The following is a 13,369-nucleotide window of genomic DNA, read 5'->3' on the forward strand; positions in this document are numbered from 1 at the left end:
GAGTAGTGTGAAATATACAAGCGTAGATAAGCACACCCCATCTGACTAGGTGCGCGTTTGCGTCAGCAACATCCTTATTGGCTAACCAGTTTTAGTGTTTCTTCTCATTCTACCACAACTGACAGGCTTACTTCGCTGCGCCCACTGCTACCGCGCATTCCGTTCAGAAGTCGCAAAAACCCATGTAGTACACTGTTATAACAAGGCAGTTCAAGGTGACGGTCACGTCCCCAATGCGCTGGGCCGCATTGTGGCAGCAGGTTGTTCTCCTGGATTAATTCGGTCACGCCAAGTGAGTTTCGCTTGTCTGATAACAGCACGAAAAACACTCTCTCACCACCTTTTTAAGTGTTTTTTCGACAACTTCTGAGTGCAAACGAAGGTATTCCTCATTGAGGGCTTAGAGGCCCCTTATTCTATTCAAAGATTGGAATAAAACGGGAAGCATATGATGGTGAATTCAACACTCAATTGTATGCGACAGATATCATGAAAGTTAAATTGGAAAAAACAAGGCTCAAAGTTTAATGCAGCTGCCTGTCCGAATCTGGGCTGAGAGGTGAAGAAATCGTAGCAAGACCCCAATGAATTTTGGTCACTTGTCACGACTGACTCATCAGTCCATTATGACCAAAATAAGCTTTATCTCAAATGTCACGAATGAATTAGCAGTTTCATTTCTTACCCCAAAAATCTGCAAACAAAGTACGAAATAGACTAACCGATACTCATTCTGGACAGACTGATGACAAAGCAGTTGGCATATCGGTCAGCGCTAATTATCGTATCACGTGATCAAACCTCTTGTTTGCTTTTAGTGCTTAGCAATGAGGAGAGACCTGATATACATCATTAGTTCACCAAGATTTTGCAGCAATATGCAAATTTTCACAAGAGAGTTTTCAAAGCAAAAACTGTAGGTTTTCGAGAAAGACTATTCCGTTACAACCTCCTTGGACCGGCCTTCCATTTCTGTCCCGTATCCAGCGTCACTCGCCTCGGTCGATGAGGGAATCATGACCTGAGGAATCCGCCTTGACTTACCAAACGGACATAATCGGTTCGGATCTCCCGACCGCGTGGGCACTGACAAACTTCACTGATTGGATTGAACAGCTGTGGCAATGAATGTGGTCGTACGCGTAGCACATGAACCGAACAGTTGCCTACTCTTTATTCCCTCATTCAGTCACCATACACTCATTGTGGTCATCTTGTCTCCTGTTCACAAATAAGTGAAAGAACAATAAACCGGACAACAACTCACGTAAAAGGAAGTGAACACCCTGACAGACACCGCGCAGTCAACTGCGCACATTTTTTGTTTCCGTACAGTGAGAACCCAATTACAATCAGACGATGTACAATGAATGCAAAGGCAATGAATGACGTAGGAGAGACTGTCGCGAGAACATGACTCATATATATATATATATAGGCAACTCAATTCCTGAAACCAAGTCATCCATTAGATTAAAGATCGTTAGTTAAACTGGTTTCCTCGTGTTTCTATCGTGCAGAAAGTTAAGAATTTCGGACATAAGTTAGAAGCAAGAATGGTTAGTAAGTGGGTTTCGCTCTACGAGCACTTTGTTTCAAAAACCAATGGCGTCGTTATGACGATTGTAATAAAACTACTCATAGTTCTTTTCTTTCATTTTTCGAATTATCGATTTCTTGGATACGAATAACATCGGCGTCGAATGATTGATATTCCACTTTAACTCATTGTCCCAGAGTAGAAACGTTGACTTCCGATTCAGCGCTAGTTGTCGCAGAGATGAGCGCTTAGTGTGCACTACTTGCGTCCCAGATTAAAATTCATGTGTCCTTTACACCACATTATCGGTTTACACATCACTCACTGTCACACAAAGTTGTGAGAACCCTCGAGTGTCTAGATTACTTCGAGGTTTCCGAGTCAGAATGGTGGCGATCAAACGGCACGCTTATACGGTGTCATAGACGAAGCTGAAGTGGACAGTGTGACAAGGCTCGATACCAGGTGAGGCTTAGATGTATGCTGACAGAAGTTTCCGAACCAAGGCACTACCAACTAGCTAGTCCAGTACCGAATGAACGGCTGGGGACTTATGTTCTTGATACTTCGCAAAGTACATCAGTGTACGACGACTCAGAAGCTAATCTCATGAGTAGGCTTTAGAACTTAAAGTTGCTTATGCTTAAGCTCACTCTTGTTTACTGCGTACTCTCAAGATATTGCCGAAAAATCAATGATGTAGGTAGGAAAGCCTACTAACCCCATGTTTTCAAGAATGGACGGGTAATTCAAGTTCACCGTGATTCTAAATCGAAGTGATATACACGTCTAAGGTGAGAAGGAAAAGAAGTCAGAGGAACACTGCGGTGCTTGGAGCTCTGCTAGCACGTGGGCCAATATGGTGACAGTAGTCACGTGACTGCTGATACCCTAGATTCTTTCAAGTTCACGTGCTTAGGTGAAATTGGCTACCAAGCTTATGACCAAGCCGTTGTTCGAGAGTGTTGTATTCAAATTCGTTTCTGTTTCTATAATGCAATTACATATTAAGTCCAGCGATGATGTTCTGCAACGCCTGTCGACCGTTTTATTCAGGTGCACTAACATGCATTCCAAGAAAGGCTGAGATCATCCCCTTCTCTATATCAAACAGTCGATCTCGTTGTGGCACATCCTTCCGAAACCTAACTTCAATAATTCGAGTGATTGGGAGACTTCAGTGAGTCAGGGTGGCCAAGATCCGACTCACGGTTAGGTGGAAGGAACCGACTCAGTTCAGTTAGTTTCCCTGTTGTCAGTTCAGTGAATCAGCTATAAACCATGTGACAACGGTACGTTTGCCCAAGCTGTTGTTAGTCGATAAATGCGTATAACGCGCTCATCGTTTGAATACTTATGAAAGTGTATTGAACTCTTGTGCACCAAATGTGGTCGTTCAGAGGTCATTCAGTCACTCCGTTAAGCCCAATGGGATGTACTTGAGTCACACTAAGGCACATCAATATTCGCTTCAGTTATTTGCACCACTCCAGAATGCTGTGTCCTGTTATTGAATGCCTTCTACAGCTTCGTCAAGCCAGACATTTTGTACTTTCGAATACAGGTCTTGATACATATCGCAGTATGGCTAAGGTGCGTATTTTTACGGATGCCGTATTTGATTACACATGATCATTGAGGGACTTGCAGTACACAACGACTTGTGTACGTTGCCACTGATGCGTAGACTCTCTCTTACATTTCAGTACGCAGAAATGTTGCTACAGCGGGCAAGAGCAAAAAGCTCTTGCCTCAATACAGAAATGAAGCAGTGCAGACCAGAATCTGGAAATCAAGATCCGAAATCCGTTGCGAACAACAACACAGCTTCGAAATAGGCCTCGGCTTCTTGTTACTATTTCGTGTGTACACCGGTGTGCTCTGTGACTCGTACCAAAGGATATATACTTAGCCAACTGAGTCACAATATCAGACAATGTGAATAAACAGACTCACGAAACAATGTAAGTTTTAACCGAAAACAAAAAGGATGGAGAACCGTAGAGTGATTCTGGCCGCAACGAGCTAAGATTGCACCTTGAAATTCATTTAAACATTCTGTCCCAAAAAGGTTTGTTCGATGTAGGTCAGTGTGATGCCAGTTAACCAATGACGGGAGTAGATGGGTCTCGGTAATCACCAACCTTTCCGCTCGATTCAGTGGTGAAGTCGCACCAAACAGTACAAGACCGCTAACGAGAGTCCAGCCCGGATATCCTCAGCCGAGTGCCCCGGAAATATTCAGGAAATGAGCAGTCCTCACAATGGAAATCAACAATTCACGACTGAGTGGAGCGATTCCATCAACTGGTTCGGCTGCAAAAAATCACTCACCCGCGATGTCATCTCGAGGTCTAGGTTATCTAAAGTTAGCCATGAACATTTAGAAATCATGGTTGCAATAGAACTAAGGAAATTTTTGTTAGGTGCTTGCGTCGCTAACACCGAGCTACCTCAAAGAGGTATCCTCGATATGGGACTACATAAGGTTTGGGTGCTAGGCTCAATCTTTTCCGGCTTCCCGCAATAAGTAATCTGTCCGATGCGAACGACAAGGTTTCGCGAGGAGGAGGGAGGGAGTGAATCAGACTTATATGGCAAGTCGTAGACTGTTGAACAAATACAACGAGTGGAGGTTTGATGGGAAATCGATTGATACAATTGGCGCATCACAGGGTCTGTTCTCCTCCTATGATCTGCAGTCAATTCAAAAATATCGGGGGTCACTATGTTCGACCGAGAAAATGGATATAGCAGTAACTGTGGGGGTTGCTTAGGAATGGACAGAAGGCATTAACAGTGTTCACTTTACTCAGTATTAATCAGTTTAAGCGGAAGCATGAAGCTTCTTGTTACTATTTCGTGTGTACACCGGTGTGCTCTGTGACTCGTACCAAAGGATATATACTTAGCCAACTGAGTCACAATATCAGACAATGTGAATAAACAGACTCACGAAACAATGTAAGTTTTAACCGAAAACAAAAAGGATGGAGAACCGTAGAGTGTACCGTAGAAAATCATGTATACTGGCACGATAAATGGGAAATTTCAGGAGATTGAGATGACCAGGTTGAAATGACCTACTCGGGGAGGTCGCGGAGGAACGAAGGACTCAAGTTCCGGTGAGGTAGGTGACTTCCCAACTGTTGTGTCAAAATCGTGGTTCCAGTTTAGAGGATGACTATCCAACCTGTTTAGCGGGCAAAAGATAGTGACTACTTATCTGATGTGACCCCTCCCCACAAACGTTCATCACGTTAATTCGAACTGAAAAATATCTTCCCGTATCCAGGAAAAAACGATATCCAATCGATTCTTTACTTCATAAAAGTCATTCTGTTGTCACTTGTCGTATGCACTTTCGGCCGTGTAATGTGGATCTAACAAGACTTCAGTCCGAACAAATATAAGCGCAGGGAAATCCAACCTGTTGTACACAGCGAATGCGTTTGAAGTGCTATCTATCAACTGTGAAACATAACGTCCTTGCTTCGGCAGAACTATTGATGCTAGCATTACCATTCCGAGTTTTTTAAAGTAAACATTCCCAAGCGTCCTCTTGAACTTTCCTCCAAATATTAAACAATCATAGACGAACACTGTATGGCAGTTGCATAATTTCCATAGTAACTTTCATCTTCCGTTAGATACGGGGGCGGAGCATGGATATTGGACTACTTGCACGCTTCATCAGTAGCATACACCGGTACATGGGTCATCTACTAATCTGTGAAAGATCATGCCACGAATCGTCGTGGACGCGAGCGTACACTATGGTGGATTTCGTGGGAGATTCTTTGACCACACTGCGAAGATCTGGATGACAACGGAGGCGCTACCTCCCGTGGTACCAGGTCCTGGTTCCATACAATCGTTCAAAAATAAATGTCCAGCTTTAATACCCTTTCGGTGCCTAGCTGCCACGCTGCCAGAATAAACCCGCGGGCTGGGACACTACCAGGTTGCCCAGGCCTAGACAGGCGAAGTCGAGAGGCAGAGATCGGGCTCGAACTACGGACCTTCCGGTCAATAAACATGCAGGTTTGGAAAAACAGCCATCACCACCTACTTTTGAAGCAGACTGGAAGCCTTGTCACGTCTAAGGAGTCAGATTTCACGTATCGTCTCTGTCTATGATGATACACCGGTGTCAAGATCCGATTCCGGGTTATTCTACGTTTCTTACGTGTGCGTTTAAAGTTACCTCAGTTGTTCTCCGAAGTGTTCTACTCGTCACTCAAGACAGCGCTTCAGTGACCCAGTGAGCAGTAGGATTCCCCAGTCGGAATGATCAGACCAGCTGGAATTGTTGTGGTAAAGGCCACTCCAACTCCCAAGCCTTTATCATCTATCGGCACTCTTTATCATATCTTGGACTCCCCAGTATCGGGCGTTTGAATGCTCTACGTGCTCTGTCAGGGTGATTGGTTGCTGGTATGGTTTTTCTGGCACGTGATAGAAGCTGACTTTCACGGCACCCACTTTTCAACCCCGGACATAGCCGCTCTCGCAAATCATCCTGCCACCATCACGTGGCGGACCCGAAATCTGTGGCTCAGCTCGTGATTTTTGAGCTACAAAAGACTTCTGAGGGGAACGGAAACGATTGGTCCCTAGTCAGCCCAGATGAAAGGAAAGCAAGTGTTGTGTTTTGCAGATGGCAGTACAACTCCCATGTCAGTTTTGGCCTCCTGTTTCGCCCACCATCACATATCAGAAGACATGAAAGGTTGAGACGGCCATTTATGGAAGCACAGGAAAAATCATTACAACTGTATCTATAGTTATCCACAAGGTCACGATGGAATCTTCGTGCTTGTGCAAGGAGCGCCGAGCCAGAAATGCTCGATTCTGATTGGCTCACATTCCGATTAATCGCTGTATGCCTTTGTTTGGTCAGTAGCCAGTTCGCGACACATCCGTCCAACCGACATAACGCTCGTTGATTCACAGCGGCCGAATCAACTGCGGGGAGTTCGCATATAGTGCACCTTGCTTGGCTAACAAATAAACGTGGTCGACCGTTGGTACATCCGGAGATAATCAATGGAAGAGTACAGGCTACTATTTATTGAGAACAAGCAAAGTGAAGCACTTACTGCCGAATGCAACTCTCATATCGTGGATGCCACGAGCCATCACATTAGAATCATCAGACACCCGAAGTTCATCCTAATCGGTTGGGGGTAAATGACCGAGCCAGAGTCATGCTTGTGTACGTCTGTGGCAGAATATTCCGACATAAAGTGAAGGCAAAAGTATCCATCCCCACTTGAGTCGATGTCGTTGCCCAGACGCGGCAAAATCTGGCGGTTTTGCATGAACAGATTATGGTTTCACCTTATTTACCAACGTGTTCCGCTCTGAGCCTAATGACCGAGTTGGGGGTGCACCTTCAGATACTAATGCACTTTCATCGGTGTATAACCATGTGAAAATACAGTATAGGAACATTCGCTGGTGCTAGAAATTGGCCTCGCCAGGTCAGAGTTTCATTTGCAACTTGTAGAGTATTCACTGTTTAGCTCCCCTGAGAGGAGGCATCAAATGGCAGGTTCTCATGCACGTAATGAATTGCAAACGCCGGAATTACGTTCCTTTGGATTTGGAAGTTGCATGGGAAGTTTCAAGCTAATAAGGTGGGTTCTGTGAAATGTATGAAAATACGGGTCTTGTCAGCTGGTCGCCCCAGAAAATTGAGTTTTGCCGAACTACTTATGAGTAAGCATAGCTCATATTTATCCAACCGCCCCACCTGAACAAAAAGTTCGGAAAAGCTTTAGATTCACCTTCCATTGGTTTCTTGATGTGATAAAATTGGAAGACAAAAGTAGAACTGCTGAGAACACGTACAGTGATGTTCTTTTATTTTTCTCTGGTGACAGCCAACATAGATTCGTAATATATGCATATAAATCCACTCAAGGCAAAGGAACTTTGTAAAAAAATGTTAGAAACCAATGAAAAGTTGGCAACACATGGATCCGTCGGATATTCGAGCCGTTAGGTTAGTGTCAAACACCTCTGTGCACAAAGAGATGGAACAATTCGGTCGGCCAGCCAGCGGGGAATTCCAGTGCGTGTGAGGCTAGCAATTTGATCCGCATTGTACCTCGCCGAAAAGTGAATCAGATAGATGTTCTCTATGGACTGTACAGAGGAAGAGGAAAATGAGCGGACTGACACAGGAAAGCTGAAAAGTGAAGGCCAAATGTTGTTAAAATACAGTGACTGTTCGCAAACCGAAACGACATGACCCCCAGTTAGTCATCAGAGGACGGGTTCCGGTTTTATCCAACCTCGCAGAGCACAAGTGAGTACCATGACAGGTTACATGTACTTGACTCATTTAGAACTCTTCCAAAATTTCTTTCAGAGACATGTGTTGAACGCTGTTCACCCTAATGAAACAGCTAAATTGATACTGCAAACTTGTATCCCTACACTTTTGTCGTATAGAATCAAAGTAGTGACACATTACTGGTCACCTACGCTGGTTCCGCATGACGATGGTCCTTTTTGCTGTCTAGTTCGCACGAGCTAGAGGGAAGACGGGGCGAACGGCATCCATTCTGTTAACTAAGTTCGCTTGAATGTTCCTGTCAAATTATAAATGAAGAAAGAACAATCAGTTTTACCGTAAATAATATGATAAAAATTCAAAAGCAGTTCAGGGATGGTTTCGAACCGTTTCTATTGGCAAAACGGTGCAAGACGGAATCAAACTTATTCCACTTGTATGTCGTGCATCTGAGGTGCTAATTAGGGATGAATACAGGCAAAGACAGTTCAAAGGCACTAAAGAAGAGCATGACATCGGTGTTCAGCACTGATGCTGCAATGGCATACGGCCATCGTCCACCTTATTGCAAAAAAAGTGGACAGAGAAGGGACTTAGTGTCAGTCTACCACAATCATTCCGAAGTGCCTACACCACCAGGAACTCATTTAAACATTCTGATAACAAGAACGCCATTGATATCGAATAGCAGCTACATCTAGCAGCGTGTACAGGAAAGATCACGCAGATTCCATCCTCAAAGACGATTATCACAATCTCCTTTAAGTCCCACTATCGGCCCAAAGGTTGGCCATCTATCCATTTGCATTACTCGGAACCGGGTACGGGAAACAGCACTCTTTTCGACATACACAATACATCATCATAGTTTTGGGTGCTGGACAGTTCTGATTGCCTCGTTAGGGATTTGTTGTAACCAGTCAACACTAGTCGACGGTCTGGGACAACGGCTATCGAAGACCTGAAGACGTCTCAGTCCCACTGCTCTCATAGGCGATGCATTACAAACTTACAACCGCAGCGGTCTTGAGATTCATTGATAGACCGCTTTATCGGTAGGTGCAAACGCAACTCGAGTCCTAGATTCGTGCACTGACCTCATCTGTCACAATACAGTCGGAATCTATACAACTTTCAAGATACGTAAGATGCTCTATCAACTCGAGTGCCTCCAGTTAGATGGTAAGTGATGTGTTCAGTGACCGCGTGCCCAGGAGCACCACCCCAAACATTTTCGGTGCAAATCTCATGCCAAAAACGAAAGGAATTTGATCAGTTCATTCAAAAGCAGCCCAGCTTCTTTTATCGTTCGAAAACAAGAGTGATACCGTCTGCATATTTTGTATTGACAAGGTTTTCATCAGTAGCTGGTCGAACACCAAGGTTCTAACATTCGTCTCACCGAGTCGGCGATCACGAAATTGAATAGAAGTGGACAGAGTGGGCATCTTTGCCGGATGCCACCCGGAGCCTACACAAACTAAGTTTTTAGAAAAAAGCTAGCGAGGACAATTCGAAAATATACGGAAAGTGAAATTCAAATTTTAACAGAATTCGACGTTCTAGGGCCAAGGATGACTGGCGAGGAAAAATTTATATTGAAAGTGATGCGTAAATAAAACAGGACAAACCTGAAAGAGGGAAGGATTCTGCTTCAATTCGGTAAGGTGCGTGTGACCGTGTGAAACAGCACGTTCCAGCATTCGTTCCGGACGGTCCAGGAAGGTGGCTTCCATTATTAGCAGACGCACAGAGAGAAGCCCCGGACAATTTGTTCGTGCTTCCGTCAGCACGGAGAACCGAGAATCACCTGGGCGATTTTCCACAAAAGAAACGCATTCATTCAGTTGTTTAGACACAACGAAGTTGTTACCATCGAGGCCCTCAGCAAAAACGTACTCGATTCGCGCCGGCTTAGCCTAGCTACTCAACCTTCGATGCCACACCGCATGCATCAAACGCCTGTTTTGCTGATTGAGGTACAACTGCAGCACGGTCCATCCCAGTGATATAGGTTTTACTCGTACAATTGACAAAAGTCGCTGCGAGTTGTAGTAAGCGACGAACGAGAGTGTTCGTTTATTCCCAGGGCACCGGATTCCATCAGTCAGTCGCTTCACGGACTCGTTGTGATCCTCATCATGTCTCCAACGCATGCGCGAATCCTTCACAAAGGAGCGGACATCGCAGGTCTGTCTATATCAGGCAACATCAAGCGTTAAACAAAGTGGAGGTTGCTAGGCACTTCAAAGCCACACAGTCGACCGTCTATGATGTCCTGAGGTGAAAGGAAGATAATGGCTAGACGGTTCTTTTCAGTGGCCGCGTGGAAAAACAAGACACCAAAATTCGGGGTCAGATTCGGACTATGCGGCGCCTGAACCACTGAGTTATCTCGAGCTCATGGCTACTTAAGGTGAGCTACATCTCACTTTGCATCATAACAACTACAATAAGTGGCTTATGGTAGCGAGTGTTAGGCGTAGAATCAGAAAAGCAGGCAATTCAACAAGGACAGGGGACGAACCTTCTTACCAAGATAGGCGATTTCCGGATACTCTTGACCGTCCCTATCACGCTTGGAGAGAATATAACCCTGGCTTTTCACCGAATGATGCGTTTGGATTGCTTCGACGATCCAGTTCTCGGGAAGCTGAGGCAAAGAAGGCATGAGTTACACCTAGAGAGACGAATACGATATCGCAAGTGGGATTCGAGACCGGAAACTTATGACAATTCCATCACACTGCACGGGGTAAGGGCCCACAAACAGTTGAGAAAAGCACACTGATCCCCAAACTTTAACGCCTGTGACCTAGCGGCAGTTTATTCGGTTAGCCAGATTGGTGCACAATGCCGAAAAGAGCTGAAACATGCGTACAATGTTTCCTCACTTTCCCGCAACACTTTGTGACAAACTTCGAGCAAAAGAAGTATGGAAACACGCGATGGAATGAGTGACTGCATTCGCATCCGAAACCCCACCTGAATCCTGTTACCCGGTGAGATTGGAACCAGGGGACAGTCGAATTCCGTTCCTTCTGGATCAAGTTCGCTCATGGCTGCATAGGCTTTGCATATTCCACGCACATGTTCAACCAACCATGGCGGCAGGTAGTAGGACGCTTTTGGAAGGTGATTCAAATGTCGCTTTTTCATGTGTTGAGCAATCGCACCCACGTGGTCTGCGTGACCGTGGCTGAAGAAAATATGAATGAATGGGGGTAAGGTCAGCCGTAAACCCCACGCTTACCTGACAAAGACATGATCACACGAAATCATAGGATTCGGGGCGAATCCAATGTCGAAAGCGAAACGCATCTCATCAGATCGAACACCCACACAAGTTTCATTGCCAGCTATGGACCAGGAGAATACTTCGTACGGGCCAACCGGTTGATAACGCATTGTGAACTAGACCACAACCACCAAGCGATGCGAGGGATGGAACCCACTCGAGATGAAGTTTGACGATAAGACAGGAGTAGCGATAAGGCTGGAAGGTGAAAAAAAATGCTGCCTTCTAACATGAGCACTGAAAATAGATGTACAAGAACTCTTTGGGTGTTAGGGGAAGACAAAGTTATCCTGCCCCGTAATTCGACCACGAGTATGACCTAGCCCGTAATCCGATATATCCACCAAGAGTGAAACGGTAAAATAAATAAGACAATGATAAGACTGCTGTTTATTACGCGGGAGGGAGTAACCAACGCAACATGTAGCCTGGGAATTTTTTTACGTTCAGCTGTAGCACCCTTCCGGTATCTAGCTGCCATGCCACCCGGAGGAAGCGCGAGGGCTGGGATACTACCAGGTTGCCCAAGCCTAGACAGGTTAAGTCGAGAGGCAGAGATCGGGTTCGAACCACGGACCTTCGCGCTTTCACCACTTGGGCCATCCTGCCCGCTCCCATCTCAACAGGAGATATCTATCAAATCGTTACTGGACAGGCACGGTAAAGCCCAATAGTATATCAAAAACAGAGCATCAGAATTCTCTCCAGGCTTATGAAAAAATCCTATCATCAGCCGCATGAGAGGAGCGAGTTGGACTGAGCGGTTAGAGCGCGAATTTACTGACCAGAAGGTCCGTGGCTCGAACCCGACCTCTGCCTCTCGACTTCCCCCGCCAAGGGCTTGGGCAACCTGGCAGTATACCAACCCTTGTGCCTCCTTCGTGTGGCACGGCAGCTAGATACCGAAAGGGTGCTACAGCTGAACGATTTTTTCCCCAGATGACAACGATTTTTATGTAGCCCTCATAGTTGAACAGCCTCATTTGTGTAAAGAATGTCTATCGCTGCGTTCTTCTCGGAAATGATAATGACAATCGTGTATACCGTTGTTCGGTGAACTGGACCGGGTGGCCAACTGAATAAAATCGTTCCAAAACCGAGTTCGAGCCAAGCCAGATCCCCAAATCGGTCGCTAACTCGCGTTTTCTATCCCAAAAACTTTCGGAGATAGAGACGTAAAAAGAAACTTGACAAGAATGTGCCATATCGACAATTAGAGCTATCTGCTGCGCAAGGAAACTTCCGGGACAAGTGAACAGCTGAGGCGATTTGTCGAAATTCCTACTGCATTATGCAAGTGCCCTATATGACTACTAATGTCACTTCTAGAAGGACAAAATTATCACTGCTGAAGCACAGTTAACTCTTAAGTTAGCATACACAATCCCCTCTTTTGAGAAGTTGACGAGTCACTGGAATGCCTCCAGAGCTTTGTGGCTGACTTTTTCAATCGTGATAGGAAGCCGACGATCAGGAACAAGGATAGCGACGCTAGGAGCCAGGGCTTGTTAGAGTAAACTATTGAATTATTCGGATTTACGTCAGTCTCCCCGTTTGTGGCAATCGATGATGAGCGTACTTCATGGTACCACAATACTTAACCATCTGACTTAAAACAGCAAACGAAGTGTTTCTGGTCCAGGATCGTTGTTACCTTTCTACTTTCAAACCGTCCAAAGAAGAAGGGTCGCATGATGTGGATGTCAAGGTGGAGTTTCCTGATTAGAAAAGTAACCTCCATCTGAGCCCCAAGTCCGAATACTCGAGTGTTGTTTTGGAGATCCAGGCATGCAGGCAAAAACTTAGTCTTGGCGTTGCCTACGGAGTATCTGTCGGTTTAGCTGTCAGGGTTCTGGGACCGCGCTGGATTGTCTCCATTATATCGTCAACAACGAAGTATGAGCAATCCCCACACACTTAACTGATATACACTTTGTCAGCCTATCAACATCCAACATGAGGGGTAATTATTCTCACTTACATGTGTCCATTATGAAACAGAGTAAACAAGAGGGCCTTGAGGTTCACTTCTTGGTGGAAGGCTCAACAAGACCCCAAAGATGGGTATACAATGAGCGTATAGCATAGGAAAGCGTTCAGCTGTAGCACCCTTTCGGTGCCTAGCTGCCATGTCACCCGAAGGTAGCACGAGGACTGGGATACTGCCAGGTTGCTCAAGCTTAGACAGGGGAAGTCGAATGGCGGAGGTCAGATTCGAACCACGGAC

The 13,369-nt window shown here is 45.4% G+C and overlaps 2 protein-coding genes across 2 annotated transcripts in view; one reads left to right on the forward strand and one right to left on the reverse strand.

Annotated features, from left to right (window-relative positions):
* Positions 1–3,378, forward strand: part of T265_02239 (hypothetical protein) — a gene marked incomplete at both ends in the record, with an annotated part of 3,949 nt that extends 571 nt beyond the window's left edge. Inside the window, 3 exons of the mRNA XM_009166427.1 lie at positions 126–292; positions 3,068–3,133; positions 3,247–3,378. Coding sequence (XP_009164691.1) covers positions 126–292; positions 3,068–3,133; positions 3,247–3,378 — 365 coding nt within the window. The remainder of the gene's footprint in view (positions 1–125; positions 293–3,067; positions 3,134–3,246) is intronic.
* Positions 3,379–7,355: 3,977 nt separating this feature from the next.
* Positions 7,356–11,439, reverse strand: T265_02240 (hypothetical protein; the record flags this gene model as incomplete). Its single annotated transcript, XM_009166428.1, has 5 exons — positions 7,356–7,693; positions 9,476–9,654; positions 10,380–10,497; positions 10,830–11,043; positions 11,098–11,439. 5 exons carry the CDS (start codon positions 11,250–11,252, stop codon positions 7,547–7,549), a joined length of 813 nt encoding a protein of 270 aa, XP_009164692.1.
* Positions 11,440–13,369: the final 1,930 nt, after the last annotated feature.

Source organism: Opisthorchis viverrini, assembly GCF_000715545.1.
Source record: "Opisthorchis viverrini unplaced genomic scaffold opera_v5_27, whole genome shotgun sequence".
NCBI classification, from domain to species: domain Eukaryota; kingdom Metazoa; phylum Platyhelminthes; class Trematoda; order Opisthorchiida; family Opisthorchiidae; genus Opisthorchis; species Opisthorchis viverrini.